Genomic DNA, 15,731 nt, shown 5'->3' with positions numbered 1-15,731 from the left:
GCCTGCCAATATCGACCAATCAGGACGAGGCCCTTCTAGCCAATCAGAATGAGGTATTCCCCCCCCCCCCCCCCCCCCTTAGCCTATTGCACCAGAGAGGGACCCTGGACAAGAACTGTCTGTATGGAAGCAGGACTTCCTCTCTGTTGCTGCCCTGTCTTCCTTTATCTCCATCTGTGACCCCAATAAAGCCTTCCCTGTGTCTTTGATTTTTAGGTCTGGCCTCGTTTCTATCCCTGCCGGGCCCAAGAATCCGATTCCTGGGACAGAGGGACAGAGCCGAGCGCCTTCGAGGCCATAGCGAGGGCCTTAGGCTAGTATTGCAGGTGCCGGAGGAAAGGAGCAGAGGGTTTTAATCCAGATGGCCAGTGGTCTTATTTCTATTTATTTTTGTCTTGATATGTATTTAAATTTTTTTTTTAATATTGAGGTATATTTGACAATTTTTACGTTTAAAAAATATGTTTTAATTATTGAAGTTTAATGGCTAATGCTTTTCAAAGCTCTGATTACTTACAGGTGGGAGGCAGCGACAGCGTGAGGGTCGGGCCTGTTAGGAGTCCAGGGGAGAGATGCTGGTGGGCAATCCTGTCCCATGCCCCTGTCCCCAGGAGCAACAGCACAGACACCGCACTGATTTTTCTGTCCTGGACACAGCTTTAGGGAACCCCTCCTCAGGGAGCCTGTTGGCCTTTGCTAGGGGAAGGAGAGAAAGACATAGGGGAGAAATGTAAGTGTGTTTCTCTTTAGAGGGCCCGGTGCCCTGTTGTCAGGGGGGGAAACGGAGGCTGTGGTATCTAACATAAGTTCAAGGGCTCAGTGGTAATACACTGTGAGTTTGGAGTCTGGTGATTTCAGTCAAACCTTTATGCCTTTATGACCTACCTTAGGCAAGTTAACTTTTTTTAGGTAGCGGTTTCTTTATTGTATAGTGGGGATAATGGTACTTACCAGCAAGAGCTGCAAGGAGTAAATACATGCCAAGGGTTTAGCCTAGTGGCTCATGTATGGCAAGCACTCAATAAACGGTAGTTATTTATTTTGAGAGAGAGTGCGTGCAGGGGAGGGGCAAAGAGAGGGAGAGGGAGAATCCCAAGCAGGCTCCGTGCTGTCAATGCAGAGCCGGACATGGGGCTCCACCCCAGCAACCCTGAGATCGTGACCTGAGCCCAGATCAAGAGTCAGTCACTCAGAAGACTGAGCCACCCAGTTTTTTGTACCCAATGTTGAATGGGTACTTTTAAAACTCTACTAATGACAAGTCCAGGAATAAATTTCAGCACTTTCCATATTAGAAATGTTTAGTAGAATCCCAGGATCTCCAGCAAGGCATTTGGCAAAGCTAGGTTTCTACCAAGAGCAAAAGTATTTTGTTCTACAAATATTAAGATTTTTAAGGCTATTGGGCATTTATGGGTTCTCAGCTAAAAACGATCAAAACTTATTTCTACTTTGTATCAAAAAGAACAATAAACAAATCTAGCTAGATAACAAGATTTTCTCTTTTATTTTTCATTAAAACAATAAAATATTTCTAAAATTGCGGAAGCGAATAAACCAAATTATTTACAGTGGCTGTGTAAAGCTGGAGAGATTAAGGTAGAATTCCTTTTATTTCTGAAATTTCTGTAATATGTGTCAGTGACTTGTACAATGAAAATATTTAAAATTACCATTAGACTAAATTAATATGAGAAGAAATTCCATTTTATCATCATCCTAGGGCTATGAATAAAAAAATGAATCCCCACTATTTTTATTTCTTTTTTCTTCTTATTTTGAGAGAGAGAGAGAGAGAGAGAGCGAGCAGGGTAGAGGGGCAGAGGGAAAAAGAGAGATTATTTAAAAAGGTTCCATGATCAGCATGGAACCTGATGCAGGGCTCAATCCCATGATCCTGGGATCATGACAGGGGCCAAAATCAAGAGTCAGATGCTTGACCAACTGAGCCACCCAGGTGCCCCACACACTATTTTTATTTTTTATTTCTTTTTTTAAAAAACATTTTAAATCTTTACTTACTTTTGATAGAGAGAGAGAGCACAAGTGGGGAAGGGACACACAGAGACAGGGAGACACAGAATCTGAAGCAGGCTCCAGGCTCTGAGCTGTCAGCACAGAGCCTGATGTGGGGCTCGACCTCACTAACCATGGGATCATGACCTGAGCCGAAGTTGGACATGCAGCCGACTGAGTCCCCCAGGCGCCCCCACACTATTTTTATTTCTAAAGAAAGATTTAGAATGTTCTTTTTGGAGTCACATGACAATCATCTTAAATGACATGAAAATGGGCCTAAACTCTTTACCCAAATGCAAACAGTAGAGATTGGCAGATAAATCGTGGAATGAGGGGAGAGAAAATTTTAGGCTTATTTTCAGAACTGTTTAAAAGGTCAGAACGCTGGCTTGTGTTGGGATTCAGGATCCAGGTTTAAGAGAGTCTCGCACAAAGAACATGAAGAATAAACACCAGATGTTTGTGAGGGTATCATGTGCAAAAGCACTGGGGTTCAAAGGTCCATGTTATCAGAAGCTCGGGATCGATGTGTACTAAGAGCAATCCTCCCCTGCCCGGTACCGTGAACCGGGTGAGACACAAATGGACACTCGGCTTCTTCACCTACTCCAACCTGGGAAGTCACCCCAACTCCTCCTCACCCCCCTCGCATGTCCAATTAGTTGCAAGGCCTGGGAGACTCCATCTTGTCACAGCAGAGTGCCCTGCTTTATCTCATGTACCTGTGTCTGCATTTTCATTCCCATGCATGAGTTTCCCTTCACACTCGGGGTATTGCGGTGGGCTCCTTGTGGGGCTGTGTGTGGTATGCCCTCTTGCAATTTGCCTCCATAAAGGAGCCTGAGTAATGGTTGTAAAAGGCCAATGTGGGGCACCTGGCTGGCTCGGTTGGTAGAGCGTGTGACTCTTGATCTCAGGGTTATGAGTTCGAGTCCCACCTTGGGTGTAGCGATTACATTAAAAAAAAATTTTTTTTTTTTTTAATCTTTAAAATTCCAATCTGATTGTTCACTGTCTGCTTTAAGTCTTTGGGCCACTGTCCCTCATGTCCTAGCCTCTTCCACGCAAACCCTTCCACCTTGAGTTAGCCTATTTTTAAAGTTTATTTATTTTATTTTATTTTTTTAATGTTTTTATTTATTTTTATTTTTGAGACAGAGAGAGACAGAGTGTGAGCAGGGGAGGGGCAGAGATAGAGGGAGATACAGAATCTGAAGCAGGCTCCAGGCTCTGAGCTGTCAGCCCAGAGACTGATGTGGGACTCGAACTCACGGACTATGAGATCATGACCTGAGCTGAGGTCAGATGCTTAACTGACTGAGCCACCCCGGCGCCCCTATTTATTTTATTTTTGAGAGGGAGAGAGAGAGAGAGGGAACACATGAGAGTTGGGAAGGGGGAAAGAGAGAGAATCCCAAGCAGGCTTTGTGCTGTCATTGCAGAGCCCGATGTGAGGCTTGAACTCATGAACCATGAGATAAGGAGTTGGACACTTAACCAACTGAGCCACCCAGGCACCCCTTGAGTTGCCTATTTTTAGCCTCCCCCAGTCTAGAATATTCTCCCCTCTTTATTCCAGCTAACTCCAGCAAGTCCTTCAAAACCTGAGTCTGGTTGTCTCCTCTGGCTACAAGTCTTGGAAGCCTTCCTCTACTCCCAGATCACCCCCCGCAGGTTCCTACCATGGTGTGAGTCACGCTACATTGCCATTGTCAATTCGTATCAACCCGCCACCAGGCATGAGTAACCTGAAGGCAGGGGCCCTGCCATACTCAGCCTCGCTCCTCCGGGGCCTAAATCGTTCTTGCGCACGGCACTTGGCATAGTTCTAAGGAGTTTATAAACATTAACTCGTACAGAACTTCGTAATAAAACCTGGTGGGTAGAAGAACATCTAAGGATTTGTTCAACAAATGCATATTGAGTGTCTAGCAGGCGCCAGATACAGTTTTGGGCGCTGGGCATTCACACAAACTTCTGACCTCCATGAGTTTATAATCTGTTGAGGCAAACGGATGATAAACAGATAAACAGGTATATTACATGTTGCAAGGCGGTGAGAGGAGCTATGAAGAAAAACAAAGCCAGACACAGGGAGGAAATGTGACAAAATGTCATTTTAGCCAGGATGGTTGGGCAAAGCTGTCTAAGGAAGTGATATCTGAGCAGAGACCGGAGTAGAGTGAGGAGAGTGAGCCAGGTGGATACATGGGGGTGGAAGGGGGGTGTGTGTGTGTGCGTGGAAGGGGGCGTGTGGAGGAAACAGCAAGTGCAAGGGCCCTGAGTCAAGAAGGGGCTCTCTGGGTAGAGTGCACGGCGAGGAGGCCAGTGTGCTGGAGTACAGGCGGTGGGGTGGAGGGCTGGAGGCGGAGAGATGTGCGAGGCAGAGGGTTGGCTCAGGAGGAGCTTTTCAGGACATCCTGAGGAATTTGGGGTTTATTCACTGCTAGGTGTCAAGTCTGATGGGACGTGACTGAACTTACCTTTTAAAGATTCACTCTGGCTGCTGTGTGGAGAATACAGACTGTGGGGAAGTACAAAAGGTTCCAGGAGGTAGACCAGCGGGGAGGTGAATGTTCTGGTCCGGGCAGTGATGACGGGGACCCCAGGTCCCCACCCGGCAGAGAAGCTGTCAGACTCTGGATGCATTTTGAAAGCTGAGGACCTGGTGATGCTCAACTGTAGAGTGTACGAGAAAGGAGCCCTGGCCACCTCCAAGGATTTTGGCCAGCTGTGGGCTGGTGGTGCCACTTGTTAAGATGGGAATGATGGGGGGAGAAACAGTCTGCAGTGTGGGGGGGGGGGAGGTTGGAAGTGAAGCATTCTGTTTTAGATCCCTAAGTCTGAGATGCTGCCAGGATTCTGTTTTGTCTTCTATGAAATGGGGATGATGTCTGTTTTATACACTTGTGGTCATTTTCTTTTGATATTACACAGAAGTAAGGTTTATTTTTATTCACACTGCAGCTATGGGTACAGTCCCCTTTAAAAGAACACAAGCAGGGGCACCGGGTGTCTCATTTGATTAACCATCCAACTCTCGATTTTGACTCAGGTCATGATCTCACGATTCGTGGGATCCCCTCCCCCCAGCAGGCTCTGTGCTGACAGCTCGGAGCCTGGAGCCTGCTTTGGATTCTGTGTCTCCCTCTCTCTCTCTGCCCCTCCCCAGCTCACACTCTGTCTCGCAAAAACAAATAAAACATTTAAAAAATAAAGAAAAGAACACAAACAGAATTCTCTCTTACTGGCTAGATACTGCTGCCCTTGGACAGCTGTCTCTCCTATCAAGCATGATGTTGGTAACAGACCCCTCTCCATATTTATTTACCATATGTATTTAACGTTTATCTAGAGTTTACTATGTGCCAGGCACTATTCTAAGGATTTGATAATCCTCCAAAACTCTTTGTATATGCCATTGTTACCCCGATTTAACACACGTAATGTAACCGTGGCACCAAAAGATAGAGTAATCCGCTTAAGGCCCCATGGCTGGTAAATGGCAGAACCAAGAGTCAACCCCAGGTGCCCTGTCTCTGCTTCCAACCCCCATGCCAAGCTCCACACCCCCCTGCTCTGGATGAGCCGTTGCCATCCCTGACCTATGACCTGGCCTCTGGTGTGCCGAGATGGTGCCTCGTGTCTGACCCCATTGCCTGCACCCCTTACTCTGGTAGGCGTTCCTGCCTTGGTTCTTACAAAACCTCTGCTCAAAAGCAGCCTGTCAGTACTGATGGCAATACTCCTTTTGTCTCAGACCTTCCCAGGCCGTTGGCAGCCACTCAGAGCACTCAGTGTCCTCTGTGCCTTTCTTCTAACGCCCTGAGGTCAGCCACCTCCCCCCTCATTGCAACACACGAGCTTTTCTGGTATCCTGCTCTCTCCACGCGCCTGCCCGATTGCCACAAGTTGCCCGACTGATTGTTTCAAGTTGCTTCAAACGCTTGCAAGTATCACGTTTTCCGCTCCTGCGTTGAAGCGGACCGTGTGCCACACTGAGCTGAGTGCTGAAGACAAGAGAGGAACAGGACCCCTGACCTCTCAAGAGACTTGGAGCTAGAAGCCAGGTCCCTTTCAGCTTTGGTTCACGCATCCCAGCACCAAGTGGACACGCAGCGGACATTCGGTGAATATTCATTCATTTGTTTAGCAAATGTTTATTGAGTGCTTACTACACACATGCCAGTGTGATCCGTGTGGAGGATATGGGAAACCAGACAGGCGCAGGATTCCCTGGGCTCCAGGGACGCAGAGCCAACTTTAGCCGGCCCCCCTCCCCCTTCCTCCAAAGGAGCAGAGGGTGCGGGTGGGGGAGAGACCAGCGAGTGGAGGCCACGGGAAGCTGCCAAAGAAGCCAAAGCTCGAAGCCAAGCAACTGGCCTAGCTTCTGGCCAGGGCGTCCTCTTCTTCTCGGAACCCAGACGTGGACACACGTGCCGCAGCCACTCCGGGGACCCCTCACATAGCAGGGGCTGGCCTCGCGGGGGAAAGCAGAGCTTTTGTTAAGACGACTGGGAGGAGGAAGGCTACAGGACCTTGCGCGCGCGGCGGCAGGGGTGGTGCGCGGCTGGAGCGAGACCTCTTAGAAGGAGAGAGAACTCTCCAGCCCGCAGCCCAAACTCTGGAGCCTAGCCTGGATTCCAATCGCAGGCCCGCTGCTCACCTATTGTGTGACCTTGCGCGAGTCACTTACCCTTCCCAGGACTCAATTACATCACCAGTTAAGTGGGTTTCCAATAACCTTAAGGTTAGCGCGAGGATTCAGAGAGAATGCCTGGAAAGCTTCCCTAGTGTGTTCTGGGCACGTAGGCTTCGCTCCCGCTCCGTCGCTCACACCTCGCTGGGTCCCCTGCGCTCCCCCTCCCAGGGACGCACGCCTAGCCCATCAGGGCGCGCCCGCCCCGGTGGATTTATTGGCCCGCTTGGGGCGGGGTTTGGGAAGAGGCGAGGAGGGAGGGAGGAGGTGAGGGTGAAGAAAGGGAAGCGGCGGAGGGGCCGGAGGCGCGCGGGGCGGGGCGGGGGAGGAGCCGGGCTGGGTTCCTGGGCCCCGCGCGGCGCGCTCCGGGAGCCCGGGGCGGCGGGGGCGGGGGCGGCGCGCGGCGGCCAATGGCGCGCGGCGCTGCGGCGGGGGCGGCGCGGCGACACCCGACTGCTGACAGCCAAACTCCCCAACTCCGCCCTCGTCCCCGCGGGATCCCGGAGCCCGAGCCGGCCTGGGGCCGAGGCCGCCCGAGCCGCGCTGCGAGCGAACATGGCAGCAGAATGAGAAGGCTGGCGCCGGGTCGTGGCCGTCGGCGCCGCGCTGCAGCTCGAGATCCGCGTCCGGCGCCCTGCGAGCCGCGCGCTTAGCCGGCCTCCTGGTGGCCGCTGGATTATTTCATTCGGAGCCGAGGGCGGGGGAGAGAGGGGGACCCCGCAGCCGCGCCGGTCCGTGCTCGGGCAGGGTGTGCGACTCGCCGGCTGCGGAAAGCACGCGGGAGAGAGCGGGTCCCGGGCTGCGGCGGCGCGGGCGCGGGGATGAGCCGGCCATGGGGCGGCCTCGGCGGGGCTCGCGGAGCCGGCCGGCGCCGCGGCGGGGGCGCTGCCTGAGCCGGGGCTCCGCGGGGCTTCGGGGCCTCGGGCGCCCCGGGGGGGTCCCTGCCGCCGCCCCCGGGAGGGACGAGAGCCCCGCGTGGCGGACACTGCAGCAGACGCCGCACTGAGGCGCCCCAAGCCTGCTCCGCCTGCAGCTCGGTGCGCTCTCGGCACCCGGGCGCCTTGCCCGGTGCACGGGCTGCTGGCGCACCGCGGCGAGCCGGGCGCAGGACTGGCTACACGGGGGTGTGTGAGCCTGTGGGACTGGAGATCTGAGCTGAGGCAGAACCCGGCGGTCCGGAGCAGCCATGCTTCCCGGGGTGGGCGTGTTCGGCACCAGCCTCACGGCCCGTGTCATCATCCCGCTGCTGAAAGACGAGGGCTTCGCGGTGAAGGCGCTGTGGGGCCGCACGCAGGAGGAAGCGGAGGAGCTGGCCAAGGAGATGAGCGTCCCCTTCTACACCAGCCGCATTGACGAGGTGCTGCTGCATCAGGACGTGGACTTGGTGTGCATCAACCTGCCGCCGCCCCTCACCAGGCAGATCGCTGTCAAAACCCTGGGTGAGTGACCCCCTCCCCCCTCCCCTGCAGCCTTCCTTCCTTCCCTGCTGCTCTTCTGCTCTCGCCCCCTCTTCATCCCCGAGGCTTACGAGGCATCTACGCCGGCCCGGGGACCTGAGATGCCACAGGCCACTCGGAGCTCCCTCCTTCCTCATCCCCGGCCTTCCCAGCCTCTGCACTTCTCTCCTCCCGTCTGGCACCACCTGGACGCGCCTTCCCACGTGTGTAGCGCGGAGGCTGGAGGAGGCGTGTGTTCCCGGGATGTCGACCAGGCGGATCGGATGCCGAGGACTGGGCACGGGCTGCTCGGAGGGAGAGGAAACTCAGCCCCCAGCTGTGCCTGTAGTGCCCCGAGTGTGTGCGTGGGTGCGCGCCTGGGAGAGGCGAGTGCGCGCCCGGGAACACCCGAAACAAGGGCCCCACACGTGTGTCTGGTTTTCCTGAGGGCGGGAGACTACCTGATCCGGAGCAGCTGTGACGTCCTGCCCGGCCAGTTTGCTTCTTTCTGCTGTTAGTTTGGTGTGAGGTTAGAATTTGACGATCCGCTGGAATTACTAAGTCTTGGCTGTAAGCGAGGACGGCGGGAGTGGTTAGATGGGGCGGGGGGAGAGGGATTTATGGGGACGTCTTCCAGGAGGTCGTGGGTTAGTGACGACCGGTTTGATAAAACCAGGGGAATTTAACTGTCGAGCGTGGCAGCTCAGGAGCTGCCTTCTGCGTGGGTTTGGAATGACAGGTCTTGAATTTTTAGGGGACGAACGCAGCCGTTCCAGAGGCATGGGTGCTTTGTGTGGGAAAAGGCCCCACGCAGCCCCTTTCATGTGGGAGCATGTACTAGTCCCTCCTTAATAACCGTGGGGAAAGTTCCCAGGTCTGACTGGGCAGGGAGGCTGGGAACGGGCTCACCGCTCCTGGCCATCCGGTCCCCCCACCTATATAACCCAGGCAGTCTGAACAGTCTCCCAGCACAGAGCAACCGCGACTTTGCCGTGCCCAGGGGAAAAAGAAGCTTAGTTTTGTCCATTGGCAGTCCTCACACATACCTAAGACGATCCCAGCAGTATCCCTGCCTCCGAACCCGCCCAGAAAGTGTACCGCCCGTCCTTGAAAGTTGGAATTTTTATTGATGAGGAAAGAGACCAAGCTTATGGCCCAGGACGCGACATTAAAGAAGTGTTTCAAGGGAAGGGCAGGGACAGTACCCAGAAGTCCATGGTAATTTATGTAATCTGGGAAGGCGTGTTTTATTTTTATGTTTTAATGGGCGCGGATTAAGGGTAGATGAAATGTACGTATATTTTAATTAACTGCAGAGACCTATAACCGGAAGGTAGAACTCTTTCTTCCTAGAAAACCATTTTTTTAAAAAAAATTAGGCCATTCTGCTCTGGACTCAGACGGGACATCTGATCCAATTCCTAAGGAGGCTGCCCAAGCCTGTCAGTTTTCCTGTCAATTTGATTAAGTTTCTGACCTTTGTTTATTTTTCTTTGGCCTTGAATTGAATGTCCTTGGGTTCTGGGCTCTCTTTTCTGTTTGGTGTCATATATGTTGGATAGCTGACCTCTGTGCTTACAGTGGGTCTGTGCGTTATCAAATAGGTCATAACCCTCCTGTGGCCTGAATCTATTAGGACAGTTGGTATCCACCAAGTTTCTCCTGAAGAGCTTATGCCTGGTCATATCAGACAGACCTTGTAACATTGCTTCTCCCCACTATGGCAACGCAGCCCTGTCGGTCAGCACCCCTAAGGCGTATCACCAGGGGAGTGGCAATTTGGGGGACAAGGATGTCCCTGTTTCCTGACCAACTCTTGTACTTCAGCCCAAAGAGCATTTGGTTGGAGAGGAGGGGCGCACATTATACATTTCTGGATACTTCTGTTCTTATTTGCAGTAATCCCCGTGACTTCTTTTTTTCCCTTGACAAGACTAACATGAGTCACCTCTTCAAAGCCAAACCAAGAGGCTTCAGAAACAGACTTAGTTTAATAAGCATGACTAAGGAATAGGGTTTTGGGTATATGTTTTGTAGGAAGTGTTGAGCTTTTTTTCTTTTTTTAACTCCTGATTTTGCAGGTAACTTGAGATAGGTTGTGATTATCGAAAATGAAGGGGGACATCGACTTTAGATGTGGCCGGATGTTGGTCTCATTCCCCACATCATCTCTCCTGGAAAATCCCCAGGCCACTCCCGTTGACGATGTACCTGCAAATATGCAGCCTGGTGGTCATCTTGGTATGCTTTGCTGTCATGGTTAGAGGTTCAGCACATACAACACAGGAAGTGAAACACCCCAGACAGTTACAGGCCTGGTTTGGCCGTTGGGGTTTATAGATGCTAGAGTTTGCCCGGAATTGAAACAAGCCGGTTTTGACGGGTCCTAGTGAATTGGCCTTCTTTTGGCAAAGGCTAGGGCTTTGAGTTGCTGGCCCAGCAGTGGCCAGTGGTCTGTGGTCTATCCATACTCATAACTGGTCTCAGGCCTGTCAAGGGAAGGGGTTGGTCTGGGGACCATCGAGGAATGACACTTGGAATCAATAGAATCATAGGGGCACTTGGGTGGCTCGGTCAGTTAAGTATCTGACTCTTGGTTTTGGCTCAGGTCGTGATCTCAGGGTTCGTGAGTTCGAGTTCGGCATCGGGCTCTGCACTGACAGTGTGAGCCTGCTTGGGATTCCCTCTCTCTCTCTCCCTCTCAAAATAAATAACCTTAAAAAAATAGAATCACATGCATCCTGCTTTAATTTCTAAAAATTCCCTTGAAATCCCTACTTGGGTGAACTAGGCATTTCTCTGTTGTAGAGACTTTCCTACCATTCTTTTGTACAGTTTCTCCAGCGCCCAGGGCTGCCCCTTATTAAATACCTACCTGTGCCGGGCAGTATGGTAGGTGCAGTATGGAAAACGTTTCATTTCATGATGAGAATGGTCCTCTGAGATACCTGTGATGCCCATTTTACAAATGAGGCAACTAAAATCCAGGGACCCGAGTGGAATTGCTCAAGGGAATACTGCTGGGATTTGAACACCACCATTCTGCCTCCCTGGAGTCCTTTTTTCCCCCTTCCACCCCCTAACCTTGCTTCTTTGCCTCAGTTGCTTTTCTCAGATCGTAGTAGCTCGGGTGAGACTGTAGAATTATCCTTTATTCCTGTTTACCCCACCCGTGGAATTAGTTCCCTCTTCTATCTGTTCCTTTTTCGCTATCATTGCTTCCTCCAGAGAAGGAACTGGGTCCGTACCTGGGCTTCTGAACTAGGTTCCAGCCTGCCCCTCCTCGCCCCTGCTTCCATTGTCCATGCTGCTGCCAGAATTTCCTTGAAGAACTTTACACTCGGTCATGTCACTGTGCCCCCCTTGCGTCACTTCTAGGAAGAGTCCCAAGTGCTTGGCATGTCGGGCAAGAGCTGGCCTCGGGTGAGCCTGCCCGGGCTCATATCCTGCTGGCTATTCTGGAACCCCATGAGCTTTAGCTGAACCCCAAACTACTAGTGTGCCCTTGAATGGACCCCTGTTTGATTATATGTCCATGCCTGTGTCGGGAACACCTGCCTTGTGAGGGTTGCCTGTTCATCCTGGAAGAGTCTGCCCTTGTGTTACCTCCTCCCGGAAGCCTCCCCCTTTCTCCCTCTCACCCCTCATGTACCCTGCGGTGGTCTCAGCACCACATGCCCCCCATCTTTCCCCAAACTGATCGTAGTGCATCGCAGCAAACTGGAGGCAATCACTCTTACCAGTTTTGAAGATCTGGCTGGGTATGTAGTGGCAAACACGTGGGTGAAAAATTCTAAAACCTTTTTTACGTAGCTGGTAACATTCCATACCATACGTACTGTTAATATACTTTTGTCATGCAACAATGTTAATCTTGAAAAGATACACACACACACACACACACACACACTCATATATACGTACATAAAAACCAGCATCTGAAAGTATCCTTTTTCCTATTTTTGGCTGCATAGTATTTCATCATATGGATAAATCAACATTTATTTAACCAGTTCCCTATTACTGAGCATTCGGGTTATTCCCAATCTTTTGCTTATACAAACACGTAGTGAACAACCTAGAAACCTGTGTCATTTTGCGCATCCACGAACGTGCTTGTGGGACAAATATGCCAGCGGCTGGTCAAAAAGTATGTGCTCATTTCCTTTAACAAAGATGTTACCAAATTAACCGGCGCCCAAAGTGACATTGCTGTTTGTCAATTTCCTCGTGTGCCTCTCTCTCTGCAAGCTCCTTGCCTGCCAGGTGCCTGAAGGCTTCTGAACTAGGTTCCAGCCTGCCCCTCCTCGCCGGAATGGTCTCACTCACCTTTTGTATCCAGATCAGCACAAGCTCCCAGCCAGCCTTTGGGGTCAGTCAAAACCTGTCTCCAACTTGCCCTGCTGCACCTAGAGTATGCAATGAGCCACACGCTGGCTCCCTAGGTCCACTCTTGTTCCTTATCCAGTCTAGTCTCTATATGATAGGCGAGTGCCATCTATCTGTCTATATATATAGATGGCACTGTGTCATTCCCTGCTCAGAATCTCTCAGTGCTATCTCCTATGGCACTTGGGGTATCATTCAGCTTTCTTGGCCTGAGTGGCCCTGCCTAGTAATCCCTGTCACCTCCTTGGTGACTGTCCACTCTCCCCAGCTCACTACCCTCCAGCACCTTGGGCCTTTTTGCGCAAACACACCAGCCTCTTTCCTGACTCTGGGCCTTTGCAAACTGGCTTTTCCCTCTGCCTGGAAGGTTCTTCCTCACTCCTCTGAATGGCTAGCTCGTTCTGACTTCACATTTCAGCTCCGATGTTATGTCAAGAGAGAGGCCTTTCTGATCCTCCTCTTCCAACCAAAAGCCCTTTCCCCCACTTCTCAGTTCTCCCTCTGCACCCTCTTTATGTTCTTTGTAGCGCTGTTGCTGTTTGTATGACCTCTTTCCCTTGCTAGTTCTCTTATTTGGTATTTATCTCCCCATGTGGAAAGAAAGTTCTTTGAGGTAGAGCCTGCAACTGCTTTACTCTCCGGGGTGGCCTTATCTCCCCTAGACAGTGCCAGGCGCTGAGTCACCTACTAGGCACCCTGTAAATATTTGCTAAATGACAAATGAATGCCTTTTTAATGAATGAATGGATGCTTGGGGAAGGCAAAAGGTTATAAAGAGGATGGGTCCATCAGTAAACCACACTTTGCCCTGCACGCAGTAGCCCAGTGTCTCCCAGACACTCACACGCGGTCTCACCACCTGGAGCCCTTGTCAAAAGGCAGATTCCAGGGTGGGACCCAAGATTCAGAGTTTCTGTCCAGCCCCACCTCCCTCCGCTGGGTGGTGTGGATGCTGGGACAGCCGGACACAGAGATGTGATGGCTCTGTGCCTCTGGGAAAACAAGACCAACCTCGCCGTGAATAATTAAACTGGCGAGGGGGTTTGGGGGGGGACGGTGTTAAAGTGTATGGTGCCTTTGTGTGTAACACGACGACCTCTGTTTTCCTGGTCCCTGCCCCAGTTTCTAGAGCTGGGGGAAGCCTCTCCGCGGGATGGGAGGCTCCTTTGGGATGGTGACGAAGGCTGTGGAGTTTCTCTGAGCTTTGATGGTGCTGCACGTGGATCTTGCCCGGACTTGTTTGGCGTCCTCAGCTCCGTGCCCTTTGCCACCCCTGCGTCATAGTGTCTGCAGTTGCTCAAGGCGGACAAGGGCTGCCGGGACAGAAAACGGGGATGGTCGTCATGGCCCCACGTGCAGAGATATGGCTGTAGATAATCGGACGTCATTTTTGCACTTGGCGGTCACCATTCTGAAATCCCAGCAAACCCCGCGTTTCTAGCTCCCCCCTCAAAGTCGCTTCGGGATGTTTTCCTCTCCGAACACAGGGTGGAAAAGGCAACGTGCTCTTCTCTCTTGAGTTTCTGCCCACTCAGCACTGAGTGCGGTGGTTTGGGTCTATGGGTTTGTTGTACGGTCGAGGACGCCCTGGGGCGTTATGTCCATGGCAGAAATGACTCTGTGCTGTTAGGAAAAGTCAAGGTTCACCAATCCCAATCCATCTGACTGAAATTAGGTGCAGTTGAGTGATTATTTTGCTGATGATATCTGGCTTTGAAAATGTACGATTCTGCAGAAGATTAAACGGAAATGAGAAAAAGCCAGAGGAAGAAACTGGACATTTTGATGCTGAAACTAGGGAGGAATTAAAAAAAAAAAATGGTGGAAGTAAATAGCTGGTTTTAAAGGTTTCACTAAGAAGGAAATACACAGGCAATTAGTTACACATTTTGATTGAGGGCCGTCGTGGCCTCTCATTGTAGACAACATTGTGATTCGCAGAACTGCTGGTGATAGAGTAGGTTGGCAGGTCACAACTGTGTGTGTGACATCCTTGTCGAGCCTCAGGTTTCTGGCCAACAATATGGATTTAAAGGTATTATCATAGGGGGCGCCTGAGTGGCTCCGTGGAATAAGCGTCCAACCCTTGATTTCAGCTCAGGTCATGATCTCATGGTCATGAGATCGAGCCCCACGTCGGGTGTGGAGCCTGCTTAAGATTCTCTGTCTCCTTCTCCCTCTGCCCCTACCTAGCTTGCTCTCTCTCTCTCTCTCTCTCAAATAACTTTAAAAAAAAATCATACAAGGTTGGTGTGACAATTAAAATGAGAGGGGGTGTGTAAAGAGCCCACGCCCGCCACCCGCTATCTGCCTAAACTCAATAAATGTTAGTCTATTTCTTCTTGATGCGATCAATTCTTCAACCTACTCCAAATGGTACTTAATTTGTTTGTTTGTTTGTTTTTAATATGAGAGAGCAGGAGCACAAACGGGGGAGAGGGGCAGAGGGAAAGCGAGCGAGAATCCCAGGCAGGCTTCACGCTCAGTACAGAGCCCGACGCGGAGCTTGAGCCCACGACCCTGGGATCACAACCTGAGCTGAAAGCAGGAGTTGGACGCTCAACTGAGCCACCCAGGCGCCCCCGACCAGTGGTACTTTTGAAGATTTGCTTATCATATTTTTAAAAGAGGTGATTCCCTCCTGCTAGAGTCGGAAAGTACAGTTGAAAGTTATTATTATCCTCTTTTAGAGGAAATGGGCATAAGCCAAGCTTCACATGTGGGATTTGCTGAGAATACAGTACTTGCTTCGCAGATGCATGATCTAGAAGGTGCTGATGGTGTTCCCAGGAACTCACCACACCTGTGGAGATTCATCATCCCCTGTGAGAAGGATGCCGGGTCCTCCACGGAACTCCGGGGCAGGGGCATAGCTCAGGTCTCAGGAGGCGCCTGGAAACTATGAACTCCTGGAATTTTATCGTTTTTGTGCTCTGCTTCTCTCCATGTGTTGGCCTCATCGCCTGTCCTGCTTTAAACCACCTTTCTCTGCTTCCTGCATCCATGTGGTGGACAGAACGCCAAGTATGGTGGCTAGGACTCCCAAATGCAGTTATCACCGGTCCCCACTTCCCCTTGTCCCCGCTTGTGTCTAATGCTTTCCCCTGGCCCGGTCTTTTTGGAGGTTATCTTGTAACATGGGGGACCCATCACGAAATGCCGTGGGGGACCCTCTACTGCAGGGAAGT

General features: G+C 51.4%; 1 protein-coding gene and 1 long non-coding RNA gene across 6 annotated transcripts in view; both read left to right on the top strand.

Annotated features, from left to right (window-relative positions):
* The first annotated feature begins 5,936 nt into the window (after window positions 1-5,936).
* The window catches only part of GFOD1 (glucose-fructose oxidoreductase domain containing 1), a 114,435-nt gene continuing 104,640 nt past the window's right edge, over window positions 5,937-15,731 (top strand). The window contains exon 1 of one of the 5 annotated variants that reach the window (XM_053223173.1): window positions 5,937-6,148. Coding sequence is in view for 2 of the 5 variants with exons in the window: in XM_015071377.3 (XP_014926863.1) it covers window positions 7,905-8,157 (253 nt within the window). In the remaining 3 variants the exon portion in view is untranslated. The other 4 variants (XM_015071377.3, XM_015071378.3, XM_015071379.3 and 1 more) reach the window with 4 other exon arrangements.
* Window positions 8,731-14,758, top strand: LOC128315693 (uncharacterized). The gene is made up of 2 exons (XR_008298737.1): window positions 8,731-12,526; window positions 13,666-14,758. It is a non-coding gene; the product is annotated as an uncharacterized LOC128315693 (long non-coding RNA).

The sequence above is a fragment of the Acinonyx jubatus genome, chromosome B2 (genome assembly GCF_027475565.1).
Source record: "Acinonyx jubatus isolate Ajub_Pintada_27869175 chromosome B2, VMU_Ajub_asm_v1.0, whole genome shotgun sequence".
NCBI lineage: Eukaryota > Metazoa > Chordata > Mammalia > Carnivora > Felidae > Acinonyx > Acinonyx jubatus.
This window is presented reverse-complemented; position numbering and strand designations above follow the sequence as displayed.